This window comes from Excalfactoria chinensis, chromosome 10, assembly GCF_039878825.1.
Source record: "Excalfactoria chinensis isolate bCotChi1 chromosome 10, bCotChi1.hap2, whole genome shotgun sequence".
Taxonomy (NCBI): domain Eukaryota; kingdom Metazoa; phylum Chordata; class Aves; order Galliformes; family Phasianidae; genus Excalfactoria; species Excalfactoria chinensis.
In genome coordinates, this window is record NC_092834.1 from 9734321 (window position 1) to 9750290 (window position 15970).

At 37.3% G+C, this 15970-nt stretch overlaps 1 protein-coding gene across 3 annotated transcripts in view; it reads left to right on the forward strand.

The window, feature by feature from the left end:
• Positions 1–15970, forward strand: part of FBN1 (fibrillin 1) — a 139985-nt gene that overhangs the window by 81895 nt on the left and 42120 nt on the right. For all 3 annotated transcript variants that reach the window (XR_011904909.1, XR_011904908.1, XM_072346019.1), the window contains exons 22-32: positions 592–729; positions 1996–2046; positions 4455–4580; positions 5377–5601; positions 7255–7380; positions 7475–7603; positions 8132–8257; positions 8395–8520; positions 9328–9450; positions 13636–13761; positions 14481–14606. Coding sequence is in view for 1 of the 3 variants with exons in the window: in XM_072346019.1 (XP_072202120.1) it covers positions 592–729; positions 1996–2046; positions 4455–4580; positions 5377–5601; positions 7255–7380; positions 7475–7603; positions 8132–8257; positions 8395–8520; positions 9328–9450; positions 13636–13761; positions 14481–14606 (1422 nt within the window). In the remaining 2 variants the exon portion in view is untranslated. The remainder of the gene's footprint in view (positions 1–591; positions 730–1995; positions 2047–4454; positions 4581–5376; positions 5602–7254; positions 7381–7474; positions 7604–8131; positions 8258–8394; positions 8521–9327; positions 9451–13635; positions 13762–14480; positions 14607–15970) is intronic.

A 15970-nucleotide genomic window follows, 5' to 3' on the forward strand; every position in this document is an offset into this window, starting at 1 on the left:
GTTTTAGTCTGAGACAGGACATAAGTAAGTCCTGTTTGGCTTAGACCAGCTCTAGAGCTCATGGACAAAGCTGTGACTTGCTTGTTACTAAGTTCTTCCTTCAGCTCTTCTGAAGTGATGATAATTTATAGCTATTGCCTAGTCAGAAAAATTATCAATCTGTAGTTCTGGCAGGTCCTCAGCCATCTCCTGCCCCTCCTTCATGAGAAGATCAGATATTCAGACTGGGGGACCTGGTAAACAAATGAAAGAAGGGATTCATAGCTACCCTTAAAGCCTTAAGCTACCCTTCTGCCTTAAATCAGAATAATAAAAAAAATTACCTTGACTGAAATCTTGAATGGTGTTGCAGTATTCCCTGTTAAGATTAATAAACATAAACAAAATGTTGCAAGGGCGCTTTGCTGAGGTGGCTGTAGTCGGTCATAGAGAAGGATAAATTAAGAGCTTTTAAAATAAGTTCAGATCTGATATGGCAAGTTAGGAAGAAAGAATGATTCTTTTTGTGGCTAAATTCAGATGTATTTTCTAATGTTTTCATGTATAATTCTAACTATCTATCTGATGATACCTTTTCTATTTTCCTGACAGAAACTGTTAAGGGTACCTGTTGGCAGAACATGGTAGATGGAAGATGTGAGATAAATATCAACGGAGCAACTCTGAAGTCTGAGTGCTGTTCAACACTAGGTGCTGCTTGGGGTAGCCCGTGTACACAGTGTGAACGAGGTAACACTCCCTGTTTGTTCTTTTAAAATTTCCATTCGCAGCTCTTGTACCTCAGAAGTGTGACATTACAAGAGCCTGTCCATCTTACTTGAATGCATGAATAATCTAATACTCCATGCAAGGGAATAAGCTTAAGAAGACTAAGTGTATAATAGCATCTAGCTATGAAATCCCTGGTGTATACCCACATTAAAAAGCAAAACAAACAAAAAAAAAACAGCTTTTATTCTCAATTCATAAAGTTATAGAAGACTGAGGAGCTGTTCTGTCTTCTATAGGTTTGCATTATTGTGAGGAAAGATTTAACACATATTCTCAGGAAGCTAGGATTTTTCCTATTCTGAGGCTGGTTCACATGTTGTTGTAGAAGTTTGGTCACATACCAGAGTTGTAACTTTACTTTTCCTATCATGCAGCATTAATTCCTTTTTCAGTCTGAGAAATAAATAAATAAATAAAAACATCTCAGTATTGAAAGGTGGCAAGTAGCTGTAACGCTGGATTTTATTAGTAAACAGTTTAGGAAGTTAAATTCTGAAAGGAGGGGACCACGCCTACAGCTTGTAACTTGCGCATAACTTTTGCAGTGTTTATTATAGTTAGCAATCTAGAGTAGGTAATGATGTAGCATTTGATGCCTGTTCCCCAGAATTTTCAAGGTAATGTTTGCAACAAATGGATCTTTGGTGCGGTAATGGAGGAAGGAGAGGAAGTAACACTTACTATACTCTGTAGATTAACTGATGGTCTAGAGAATCATGTGTTTGATCAGAGAGTTGAGGTGTCTGCATAAGCACCTGATAATTAGACTTTAATGTGGGATGAGCTGGGAACCCAGGGGCAAGCAGGTGAATGCAGAAGTGTGGGTGAGATGTTATTTAAACATGCTGAAAGTTGCTTTTTTCAAGTCCACTTCATCTTTGATATCTCAGCAGAATCCATCCTCATTTATCATTTTTAAATATGGCTGAGACCAGGTTAAATGAATGATTTGAACAAAGCAGGAATAACGTAACCACACTGGGGTAAGATAGCTGAAATACACTGGAGGCAAAGCAGGATAATGGCTGACAGTATGCATAGTTTATTTAGTTGACCCATCTTGCCTCTTTATTATTTCAGAAATTACTTAAATATTGTCAAAGCATTCTGAGCACTAACAACAATGAACTGTAGATAATATTTCACATGATCATTTTTACACAAGAAGCTAATGGTGAGTTTTGGACTACACAATTCTAAAAGGTCATTTTGTTTGTTTTACAGACCCAATATGCCAAAAGGGATTTTCAAGAGTAAGAGGAACAGTATGTGAAGGTATTTATTATTGCCTTGATATAAATCAGAGCTTGAATGAAAAAAAATTAAAATGCCAGTGTTTTGGGTTAAGTGGTTAATTTAGCATAGAGGAACACTAAGCCAAATTCTTACCTCGTATAATTCTATTGATTTTCTTAGAGTTATGTCAGGGATGAATTTGTTTTCATTCTGTTTAACATTCCTACATACAGCTTATCTCAAAGTACACACTTGAAAATACAGTATCTGCCAGCATACAGAGATGGCTCTCCCTTCAAATACTATTTAATGTGTAACCTATGCAGGCAAATAATGCATTTTATATATGCAATAAAACATGACATTATTGATACAATATGCAGTGCCATTTCTGTACTATAGAAAAGGCCTGTTTAAAGAATATATTTCAAATGGAAGCTTTCTTTCTTAAGCTTCGCTTTTTTCCATGTAACACTATATTAAATAAGACATGTTCCAAAGCATAGTTACTGTCTTAACAAAAAACGGGCATCAACACACACTTAAATTTTCATTAAAGACTGGTCTTTTTTTTTTAAATGTGTAGCTTTTTGCTTGAAGACTATACAGTATTCTGTGAGAATTGAAGGTCCCACCCTATTTCATCTTCATCCGAACTGATTTGAACCCCTGACAAAGAACTGCATATTTCCATAATATGCAGAAGCTCAGAGTGTCTTGTACTGCTATGGGTCATCCTGACTGACAACATCTGACATGACACTGCAGTTAAAATATTTTAAAAAATTACTCCCATATGTAACTTCCATAAAGAAACATTGTTCTTCCCTGTAACAGAAAAATAAAATAAAACAAACAATAACAAGGAAAGAAAGAAAGAGGAACACCCTCACACATATTCTTTGCTTTCCAAATGATGACTGAATACCTTGGCACATCCGTGCTGCAGACCCATTGTACATAACTTATTTGACCTCAGCAACACTTCTTGGAGTAAGTGAAAGAAAAAGGGGGAAAAAAAAAAGAAGAAAAAAGAAGTGGCCCCACCTTTCTCTATACACAGGGAAAGTCTTAGAACATTTTCAACACTGCTGGGATGGAAAATTTATCCTTCCAAGATGTAGACATAACTGTTTTCAGCATTTCCTTTACTAGCACTTTGGATTACATCTATTACATGCTTTCATCTTTCTGATTTCAATGGGACCTGAATAGCCCCAGATATTTCAGAGAACTTTCTCCTGGTTTTAACATACTAAAGTGGTATTTGGGCTCCAACCAATGTAAGCATTTTTCAAGACAAGGGAAGAGCTCTAGGAAATTTACTGGCAAGTGAGATGCCGGACAAGGGAGTAAATTTAGTTCCCAAAAGGTGATACTCAGTTCTCCCATACACAGCCCCTGTAAAATTAGTAATGGAACTTGTGCAAGGAAATAAGCAAACTAAATTGGCAGTCTTTCTCTAGTTTATGGGTGAGCCCTGGAATTGTCAGCTGGAATATTGTTCGCAAGCTGTGAACTGTGTTTCGATGGTTTCAAATAGACCCTTGGCTTTACTTCCTGCCTTTCAGTCAAGATGAGCCTTTTATTTATAATATATAGTAAAGGGCAGTGGCCACCAATGTCCACTTGGATCTGTATCTTCCACACTGCTCCGTGCAACTTGGGTGTTGCAGAGGCTGTTCACACTAGGAGTTTTGTTTGGAAGATCAGTGAATCCAGCCTACCAACTTTTTTATTACTCTCTATATGTGAGCGTTCAGCTGTAGTCCAGTCATTTCTGATTCCTTGTTCTTATTGTCTGTCTTCAAAATTGTTATGCTTCATCTTGGGTCATACTTAAGCCTGGAGGCTTTTTTATGGAGCCAGTTACAAAGCATATGCTTTTCACAAAGGACACTAGTGGGAGGACCCACCAGTCATAGGTGGTCATATGATTTGATTTCAAACAGTGTTGTGGTTTCCAGACATTCAGAGGTGTGCCTGAAAAGGCAGAAACAATAAGAGTGCAGAAATTTCAAAAACATTACAAAATGCGCCATAACTAAATCTTGTCAGAATAACGCATGATCTCATTACGCAGTTGCCTTTTTCTTTCTATGCCCATATGAGTTAAAAATATGGACAACAATCTAAATAAAAATCACTGCTATTTTAATTTTGAGGGGGGGAGGCGGATGTCATTTTTGAGTTTGATTTTGGTATATGTAGGGATAGCGAATAACAGCATGTAATATTTATATTTAAATCATAAGCTGTATTCTCTTAATTAGTGGATTCTGGCAAACTTGCATAGGAAATCATAAATATTTGCAGTTTTTTCAGGTCATAAACTTCTGTGGTTTTGAATTTTATCTTAAAAGTTAGAATGTTGTGTGTTTTTTTTTCTGGTTTGTGAATGTGTAGCATGCTAATGATGTCTTTTATCACATTTTGATTGGAAATAGATGTAAATGAATGTGAGGTGTTTCCTGGAGTCTGTACCAATGGGCAGTGTGTCAATACCCTGGGATCGTTTGTTTGCCAGTGCCCCAGTGGAATGACTTTAGATGCTTCTGGACGGACATGTCTTGGTAGGTATTTATTCTGTTTACAGATCTAGTAGGGAAAATCTGTATGGTGAGCAAATCGATTTTTACTGCTTGTTTTCTTGCAAATAAGGAACGTTACTTTTGTCAACATAAGCCATTTTCAAGTAAAATTGATCAGGGATATGAACTCATTCAACTGGAATATGAACAAATTGCAATGGTAAAAGTCCGTCACCATCTGCCGACTATTTTAATGGCATAGATGTTTCAAAATTATTCATCTGACAGATCTGTACAACTGATCTTTGCTCCTAGCACTCTTCATCATAATCCCCACCAAAGTTGAGATGATTGGATGGATGGTGGTGGGACCACTGTGGACCAGCACCATAGCTTGTGAGGAGCCGGCCACATTGTGTATCTTAATGGGGTGTACAACAGAATATCTGAGTTTTGTATGCTGTCCATCCAAAGCACTTTGGTCCTTTAATAATAGTAAATGTCTAATGTTCGTCTTAGAATGAGGTATAGGTTATATTAAAGGGCTTTATATAGTTACGGTAAGCTGGAATGTATAAAAACAACTTTTTTTTGATCCAAAAATATGCTCCAAGTATTGAGCACTGTTTTACACAAAACTTTAAACTTATTTCAGTTGTTAGTTTTCAAGTATACTGTTAATATTTTGCTGTTAAAAGCTATGCAGTGTCAGCACTCTGCCAAAGACCTCAACAACATGGAACAAATTGTCTTATGAAGGGATTCTGGAAGAGGAATTCTTCTGCGGTGAACTAAATTTTCTCTTTCTCTCTCAACATGTTGTTCAATTGCCCAACAGACATTCGCTTGGAGAGCTGCTACCTGCAACATGAAGATGAGCAATGCACTGCACAGATACCAGGCCGACACCGAATGGATGCATGCTGCTGTTCAGTGGGGGCAGCATGGGGCTTTGAGTGTGAGGAATGCCCTCTAAAGGGATCACCTGAATTTGAAGCTCTTTGTCCCCGAGGGTCTGGGTTCTCCACAAAGATAGAGATAACTGGGAAACCTTTCTCTAAAGGTATGTGGTGTGTTTGTGGTTCTTTGCTACTAAATCCTGCTGGCTTTTCCTATTGATATTCTCGTGGTAAATTTGTGGGAGTTGATAACTAGGCAATTCATTTATCCTGAGGCACACTTTAAAATCCTATTCAGTTTCATGGAAAATAAGGCCAGAATAAAACACAGGCTTGTTTAGTCTGTGTCAGATCATTAAAAACCGTATGGCATTACAGCCTCAAAGTACTAAATCTCTGTCTGCTAGCGAGGTTAAATTATGCATGACTTTGCCTCCTGTGATGCATCTAATGACATCTCTGGCTGATGAAATAGCTTTGAAAACCTGGCACTTCATGCTACAAGAAATGGAACAAGCTGCACAGTCAGATTTGGACATATGGAAAGAGCAGTCCAGTTACCTGCACAAGATACACTAATTTCAGTTCTACTGTGGAGCAAGCAAGGAAGGGTGAATAATTTTGATAATTTCTAGTGGAGCTACTGGGAGAAGTAGAGAAAAATGTTTCCAGCATGATAGCTCAAATCAGAAGAATTGAATTTACTGTAGACGACGTTTTGTTATGATTGGTCTTGGTAAAATTCCAGCATTAATGGGAATCACACAGTGACACCCTGGCGTCGTGTTTTTAAAGCCATCTTTCCAAGGTTTCCAGTGGGATTAAGCTGGACGAAGCACAAATGGATGTGAATATACTTAAAGAAAACCAGTTACCAAAACTTAAACATTTTGAAATGTTAATGGATGAGAAAATACACACGAATGATAATTGCTGTTGGTAGTTTCAGTCTTAGTTTTATAAACAGTTGCTAAGTTATTAATTTTACATGAAGAATTATGACGTGCTATTTCTTACAGTCATATTTCCTGTGACTCGTGATAGTCACATTTTTTTCTCAGAAACCAGCAGATAGAGTAGTTCTTTTGGAAGTTCCCTTTGTAGGTTTGATCTTCCATCTGATGAAATCTTATTGTTGAGCTGCAATTAGGTTCTGCAGATCAAAGGAGAAGTAGGTAGTGTTTAATAACAGAAAGTGACTCTGGCAGTTGTGTTGCAGAATGTCTATACAGAAGGCAGCATCAATTTATGTAGTGTGTCCTACAAGTTTCCCAAAAGGAGGGATCACTGTAATAAGAATGAATGACCTCTGGAGTCAACGTTGTTCTTTTGTTTGCTGTTTTTGCAAGAAGTCATATGTCTATATCATTGCAGGTGTAGACTGGGAGCTAATAGGACTATAAAATGTGGGTTTTTAAATAGAATATGTTATCAAGCTCTTGCATGGCCTGTATCTCCTCTTTCTCAGACATTCCCTTTCTGAGGTTTCAGGGCTGAAAGGAGAAGAAGCAGGAAATTTGTGCAGTGCTAGAGTAGCATGTTTAGCACATTTATTACTTTACAGAAGCTGTGAGATGAAGAATACTGACCTTCCTGTGAAACTCTTCCAAAATCCATTGTTAAGAATGATAATGATGTAGTTGCTTATGAATGATTCTTGCTATGTTGTGAGAGGTATAACCTGCACGTGTAAATTGTGATTGGCTCCTTATTGCAGAACTTACATTTTTACTAACCTGTCCTTCATGAAACATTTTGGACATTTTACTAACTCACTATACAGTGAAATGCCTAATATCAATCCATTTCATTTATAGATATCAACGAATGTAAAATGGTCCCCAGTCTTTGTACTCATGGAAAATGCAGAAACACCATTGGCAGTTTTAAATGCAGATGTGACAGTGGATTTGCCCTTGATTCTGAAGAGAGGAACTGTACAGGTAAACTGCATGGATCTCTGTCTCATAGCTTTGATTTGGAAAAGGAAAAACTGGTCTCCTTTGAAAATACTGTGGATGTTATTTTGTGTTGCAGATATTGATGAATGCCGCATCTCTCCTGATCTTTGTGGCCAAGGCATCTGTGTCAATACCCCTGGGGACTTTGAATGTGAATGCTTTGAAGGCTATGAAAGTGGATTTATGATGATGAAAAACTGCATGGGTATGTTTTTTTATAGGCACAGATGTGCAGTAGTATCCTATGTAAGGTTTATTTCTATGAAGCACTTGGATTAATTCAAGGACTTTATTGTGTGTTTAGTTCCCTTTTATTTTTGGATCTTATTAAAGCTTACTTTAACTTTGACTTGATTTCCACCGTAAATGTGAATTGCCTAGTTCTGTAGGATGTTAAAGTATAAATGAGCAATGGTCAGGATTTTAGGCGGTTAAAATTATCCCAGAAGTCCCCAGTGCAGTGGGTGGAATATCATCCTGAACTGTCAGGTTAAAGCAGGTTAAAATTTAAAAGCAGCCTTTTTTCATTTATTTGTTTATGCTGCACTGTGATTTAAGAGATAGCTAGCTGTAGAATGTGAATTGGACCCCTCCTGGGGCAGCAGGGTCGGTACCTAGGAAGGGATTTGGTAAAGGGGTGCACTCACAAGAAGTGCAATGCTGAGGCATTATCTAAGCTGCTGTGGTGACAGTGCTGTATCCTGTGGTGATGTGCCTTCTTTTCTCCTCACAGACATCGATGAGTGTCAGCGGAATCCCCTTCTCTGCCGAGGTGGCACCTGCATCAACACAGAGGGAAGTTTTCGGTGTGATTGTCCTCCAGGCCATCACATATCACCAAATATCTCTGCGTGTATAGGTGAGGCATGGAGACAAAATCAGTATTGTGCACAACTGTTTATACTGATGTTGTGTTGCCCTGGCATTTATTTTGTTTGCTTTAGTATACGTTCCATGCAGACATAAAAATGTGTTTGTCCTTTTCTATTGCAACAGACATTAATGAATGTGACCTAAGCACCAACCTTTGTCGAAATGGACATTGTGTCAACCTGATTGGGAAGTATCAATGTGCCTGCAACCCTGGTTATCAGTCGACACCTGACAAGTTATACTGTGTTGGTAAGGACAAAGTCTACTCAGAATGTCTATTAATGGGGAAGATAAAATAAAAATAATTATTTCTATTAGTTAAGACATTTTTAAGTGTGATTCATAAATCAAGCCGTTTCCTGAGAGGAGTAAAATTATGACAGTGCTGCAGTTAACTGCCTGTATCTTATTTTTTCTAGTGAATCAATCACAGTGCATAAAATTGAACAGTTTTAAATGGACTAGTACTTCAGGCTTTGATCATGAAATAGGAATTCTTTGTTAACTCCTGAGTACCCTATTCTATTAAAAATCTGTGTTCTTGAGAGACCATGAGGGTCAGTGGAATATTTCTTACTTTGATCTGCAATCATCTCAAATATGAAGTTTTTCCTGTAACTGCTTCCCGAAAGCCACGTTTTGTAAATAACATTTAGCTTAAATAAGCTGTTATGCACTCTTGTATTTGCTTACATTTTATCATGCAATGCAATTGCATGCAAAAATCTGCAGGCTTTAATTCTGCCAGCTAGATAAGCCTTACAAAAATGTTGTTACCTTCATGACACTTTGGTAACGCAACAGTGATGTTTTTGTACATAAAGGGAAGTTCAGAGGTATTTGTATATGCAGTCAGATAATCTCCTATTTTTTCCTCTGTGGTTTGTCTGACATTCAACCTCTGTTTGTAAGCACTTGAATGTTCAAGGAGCTTGCAAAACTCAAGAGTAGAAACTGGATTGCTGCTGTTCTGGGAAGCTAGCACAAGTATGACTATGAAATGTGCTTTGAAGTAAATGACATTGTGGGTTTTAATTGTAATTTTCTCCATTTTAGATATTGATGAATGCAGCATAATGAATGGTGGCTGTGAGAACTTCTGTACAAACTCAGAGGGCAGCTATGAATGTAGCTGTAAACAAGGATTTGCACTCATGCCAGACCACAGGACGTGCACAGGTAAGGAGATTTTGGGGTCTTTTCTTCTACATTCACAGCATGTAATGGGTCATTTCAGTATTTATTTTTAAATGGGCCTTTTAATGTCTGTTTTTTTTTAATTAAAATTTTTATTAAGAATATTCTGACAAAATAATGTAATTAATGCAATGAAGGTGAAATTCCTTTTCTAAAGTAAAGGTCCCCAAAGTGTCAAAATTTGACAACTGTAGGCTGAATTGGAAGGAAATTGGATGTTCATAATTTCATTAAGTTGAGTGTGAGTTTGTTAACAAAAGGCTGTGATATTTTTGGTAGCAGATACGTTTTTTTCCCTTAAGGTGTTATAATAGATCAAAATCTAAAACGACAAATATCATCATAAACAAACATCAAAATGCCATGTTTGTATACTGTATAACTATATTGGAGGGCTAACTGGCAGAAATGCTCTAAAATTGGCTGTTTTATCCCGTTCTGTCTTTGCGTGTTATCTGCCCTCAAGCAAGCAAAAATAAGTCCTATTTTTAATCTTTATTTAGTTGAATGCGAATATCCTGCAATACTTCAGAACTAAATGACTTTCAGACAAACTAAAACTTGAATAGTCCTAAACTTTCATAGGTAAACAGCTCTCTTGCACTCTAAGCAGAACTGCTGAGAAAATTGTTTGAGCTCTGTATCAACCGGGTGTTCTCCTTTGGGATTCATAATCCCAGTAAGTGAATTCTACTTGGTTACGGGAAAGTTACCACATAGGTTACTGGAAAGATATTTCTTCTCTGCTCTTTTCTTACTTCCTACTGCACATGTACTTGCCAGCTGTTTGCCAATTCCTTGAAGAGCATGGGAAATATAACAGGGTTAATCCCCTGGAATAGAATCACCTTTCAAGTTGAACAAATGAGTTTTCTATACAGAATTAGTAGAGAGAGCTCACATTCAGAATTTGTAAATATTTATAAACCTCTGACCAGGGTCTAATTTACCCTGAGGCCACTTGCTACCATTGCAAAGAATAAAAGAGCCTTTAAATTATAGTCAAATTTAGTTTCCCCCCCATTGAAAGATTACACTGTCACAATGTTGTAAAGCAGCCAATCTTCAGCAAGCATCTGACCCTTGCTCAATGAGAAAATTCTAGAAAGTTAAGTATTTAAAAACATACAATACTTAAATTAGAGCCAGTTTAATTTAGTGACCAGGGATAGGTCAGGTTTCTAGTAAAGACAATTCCATGCAGACAACATCAGTGTTGGTCTTTTGAGCACCTTTTCAGTGCAAAAAGTAAAACAATCAATATTGTCCCTCAACCAAAATCTAAACTTGATAGGACTACATTGTATATACATGAGATGAAAGGGAAGGTGGGGAGCAGTCAGTGATACATTTTTCTGTTTTCTTCTTCTTGGCTTGACTGCGAAATGAATAACAAAAGTGTGTGTTTGGGAAGTCTTAGGGATTTTAGGTCTGCAGGCTACAAACCATTCTCCTCTGTTTTGCCCTACTTGTCCCTTGTCACCCAGACAAATCTCTAAACCCAGAAAGAGAGTGGATCAGAGCATCTTCCTTCCTATTAAGCTACAAACTTTGGAATAGTTAAAAGGGGAGGGAGCAATTGTCTTTGCTGAGTGAAGAGCATTGGATTCTCAGAGTTTTTGTCACACATTAACTTGATGGTAGACCCTAGAGGTTTATAGTCAGGTTTTACCTGGTAGAGGAATGTAGAAGCATCTGATGCTGTAAACTTTTGCATCTCTATGTCTTACTTGGACCCTGAAAAATCAAATTTCACTTATAGGCTAGCCATTAATAGCTGTTAACTACTCATTTTTCTTTTACCCTCTAAGAAATGCTTGAATACAATTGCCAATATGTAAGGAGGTTTGCATAATCCTTGCTGATATCTGTAGGCCTGTTCATGTGTTTAACACGAAGTGTCACCATAAGTAGATGGCTAACACTTCCAAAAACTGATTGCATCTGTGGGGAGCTACCGATGTCAGGCTAGAACATGTTACTGTGCTAAAGCAGGTTGCTATGCCAAATCTAAAAGTTAGTTTTTGTCTTCATTTCTAAAGCCAATTCATAGCACTATAATCCTGTATTTATAGAGAAATGGTGGTATTTCCTTTATACTGCATTTGGCTTAGGTTTTTTAAAAAATGTATAAATCATGACAGTGAAGGAAATTTTAATAAGGGATGTAGCCAATAGTTGGGATTTGGAGGATGAAATTTTTGGTATTACTACATATCTTTCTGAGCATGTCCAGAAAAGACTGTAGATACAATTAATTGTGGGCACAAATAGCTGTTATATTTTGGCCAGAGGTTTTTTCATACCATTTGTGTAACCAGATTTCAGCTATCTCTTCATGTATGTTGTGTGCTGATGGCAGAAATCCCAGATACTTTTGGATGTCAAGTCAAAGAAAATAGCAGTAAGGGGACACCTTCACCACTCTTTTGGTATCTAAAAATGCTGCCACATTCTCATGAAGAGAAATTAATGGTGTATATAAATATATTGTGAATATTCAGTCTGTGTGTTGAAATTTTGGTCTCTACCCGAGGTCAGTGAAAAATGAAAAAAAATATTTTTTGTGACATTTTTCTACTTTGCAGAGAATGTCTGATTTTTGTATGTTGTATGTCAGTGCAAGGTACATGATTTAGTAGCTCTGTGACCAGAGTATGTGAAATACCTTTTTTACATTTTCTGCTTGCACTCTGTGTGAACACGTCTTTTATTTTTAACATCATACAAAGCCAGAAGCCATTACAGAATACATTTCTTGATAATTGAGCTGGTAAGAATGCTGTTCAGTTCAGTAGTAGGTCAGGTTTGAATTGGTGAGGTTATGCATAAATAATCCGCTCAATTAGGAGAAACAACAGGTTCTTTGTCAGATGATTTTCTCCCAACTGTGAAATCAATACAGTGACAGGTTAGTAAATAAAGTTCTTTATTTCTGTCATTATTATCCCCATTTCTAGAGCTTAATTTTGCATGTTAATTCAAATTCCATTCCAAATTATCATTTCCAGGCTAATGTCCATGCCAACATTATTTGCTCTTTAAGATGAACAAGGATGGGTCAGCCTTCTTCCTTGCAGAAACTGTGTATTCACAAAAACACTAGCTGCTAGAAATATAGAATAATGAACATAATATTTTAAGTTAAAGTGAGTTCATTTTCTGCAGCTGCATAATTACTGCAATCCACAATAGACCAGACTGATAATGAATTACACTCTTTCTCTCAGAGGGGGTTCCTGAATCTTGTGCTTTTTGTGCTGATTTTTTTCCCATGGAATCACTACACAGTTTCTGATATTTGTTCTTGCTGGTCTATGTTGGTGCTGACACAGGGAGATTCTAAAATTTTTACAAGGAACACTAATATAACCCCAGAGACATTGAAAGACTCCAGACGCTAGCAGGGCTGCATTAGTATAATAAAGTGTCTGCTTCTGCAGTTGGCCTCCATCACTGATGGCCACTTTCAAGAACTGAAAAAGCATCTTATATGCTAACAGATGTAAATATGTGTCTGGGCTGGCCAGTCAACTGAAATGACAATAAGTAAATGAAATAATAATTATACACACACACACACACACATTTAAAAAAACCCTTCCCTACCAACTCCCCCCAAAACCCCAAACAAGCAAACATAAATTCTGTTAGTGAACTAAATATATGTGCTGTACTTATTCCCATCAAGGCTTTGACTCCAGTTTGTCCAGTTTTCTGGTTTGTCACCACATGACATGCACATACGATAACATTTTTAAGCTATGTGAAGTCTGATATTTTTTTGTCACTGAATTTGACTTCAGAGCTTACATTGACTTCAACAATGATGGACTGTATCTTGGAGTCTCCAATTACATGTAGCCATGTTGTGTGACAAAGGTTCTGTTTCTCTTTTTTTGTTGTTGTTGTTTTGTTTCTCTTAATGACTTTTCTACTGACAAATCTGGTTCCCGCTCCTTTTGGATTCAGCGGGAAATGTTTACCACTGACTTTCCCAGGAAGGGGATATTACTCATCATGAGGATTTTGCAATATACCACTCAGTTATTTACAGGGTTTCGGTCTTAATTGTGATTACCAGAGCATTAAATGTTTGCTTGCCATGATTATGACTGGTTGCACTGGATAAAGGTAACCATGTTTTAATCTGAATTTTCCCTGCAGATATTGATGAGTGTGAAGACAATCCTAATATCTGTGATGGAGGCCAATGTACAAACATCCCAGGAGAGTACAGGTGTCTTTGCTATGATGGATTCATGGCATCTGAAGACATGAAGACTTGTGTAGGTAAGTGAAAATACATCTTTTCCGATCTGCCTTAACCAAGGAAATAATATTTATTAAGGCAGTGTTTCCAAGTAGGCATAGAATCATATTTATTACTCTTACTCTCTAGTTTTGGTCACCTGACAATAGGAAGAGCTCCAGTGCACAAGCTGCCTTTTTCAAATGCAGGTGTAATTTGTGTATGTTCCTGTAAACTCCCAGATCAAGTTGAAAAGCAGACATAGTGATCTACAATAGCGTATCTCTGGGTGCTCTTCCAGTAGGATTTTACGCAGCTAAAACCAAAGCAGGTTTGTAGAGAGGAACTGCAGATGGGTGAAACTGTGGAAATTTTCTAACAAGTTAAATTGTCAGCGCTGATTTAAACAAGTCACTAAGTCAGACTGTATGCGAGTGCTGTGCTTTGGTAAAATAAAGTAGAGAAACAGTGAATCCAAACCAAATTTTCATATTTAAATAAAAAATCTGGAGGATATTTTTTATAAAGGTTTTGTGCAAAACAGGATAATGTATGCAGCTGTGTGTGCGTATAAAGACATCTGTAACTGTGTTCACACAAACATGTATACACATAGAAAACATAAGTGAACAGCCATAGTCATTCTTTGGACAGTAGTAATGCTTCTGAGTTTTTTCCAATGAATTGTGTCTCAGAGATTTTGCTAGTTATTTTCTAAGAATTTTATTTAATAAATATTAAATAATGTTTTCTTTTTTAGATGTTAATGAATGTGATCTGCATCCAAACATTTGTCTGAGTGGAACCTGTGAGAACACAAAAGGCTCGTTTATCTGCCATTGTGATATGGGATATTCAGGCAAGAAAGGCACAACTGGTTGCACAGGTATGTTTTGAAGTTAATAGTTAACCTTGAGTTACAGTTGTGATTCTGTGAGTCCTTTTTTCCTCCTCTTACTGAGATTCTTTTATTTATCTGCTTTAAATATTGTAATCTTTATTCAAATGTGCTGAACTTCTCTTCTGCTGATCTTGGGTAGCACAGCATTCTGCCCAATGCACCTTCTGCTGAAATGAGTGATAAAATGGCTGCTAGGAGCTCACCACATTGTTGTTGATTTAGTAGAATAGAAAATGCTGTTGGCTGTAACTTAAGACAACTAAGGACCACAGTGGTTTAAAGTTAGTTAATTGTATACTATGGGTGCATATAGCAGGTATCTGTTCCAAGTGTTGTTTTGGCAAACAAAAATGATTTGAAATATATTCTCAGTCCTTGGCAAAGAGGCAACAGTACAGTACCCAACTACATTATATGAGCAAAATCAGAATTTGGAGTAGTTAATATATTGACAACTAACATAAATGAGCTTCAAATGCACAGAGTTAGAGGGCATGATATTAATAATCCTAGTGCTGGTGTCTCAAGCCAAGGTGTTGAGAGTCTTAAGCTTTGCCCAAAATATGAATACGAACATATGTTTAATATAATTTTCAATGTAGACTTCGAGTAAACACATTTCTGGCAATGTTTTTGGGACAAACTTTTATTCTTGGTCTGCTCTTATTGTACAGAGTTAATAATATACTTCTGTAAGTGCCCCAAGTATAGAAGCTGGTTTTTAACAGCTCTCATAGAACAATCCGTGAGCTGAAGTTGTACATTGCATATTGGATTGTGGATGAATAGTTATGCATTAGTAACAGCTGCCTTTGACTTACATATGAACTGATCTAAATCCAAGAAAACCTAATTGTACCCTGTAGACCAATATTTCATTGTTCTTTGTTTTTACCCTAAATTATGTGTAGCTCTTCAGTTCTCTAGACCTGAAAACCCTCATGCTGATCAGTTACACATGGCGCAACTATCATTCCCAGTATAATAACTGATGGTTAGGAGCAGTCAGGGAAGATGAAGAAACTAGTAGAAGACAAAAGGCAGAGAAAGGTCCTGGAGGCAAGAGAGTAATCTGAGGTATGGCTTCTGAGGAAGTGCCTGGAAATAACCACAATTTTGGCAGCATGTGGCTCTGGGTAGTAGCAAATGTCTCAATAAACACATTTTCTGTTAACAGAGAGGCAGGGAAATCCCTCCCTCCTGGTCCCAGCCAAGCCCAGCCTTCTGGGTGGATGCTATCCGCCATGTGGGTCTTTCCCACTGCCTCCCATGTATTTGCATTTCCGACAGCCCATCCTTTGCTTATCCTGGGTGAAAGCCAGTGTACCAGAGAGGAAGGTATTCACCAG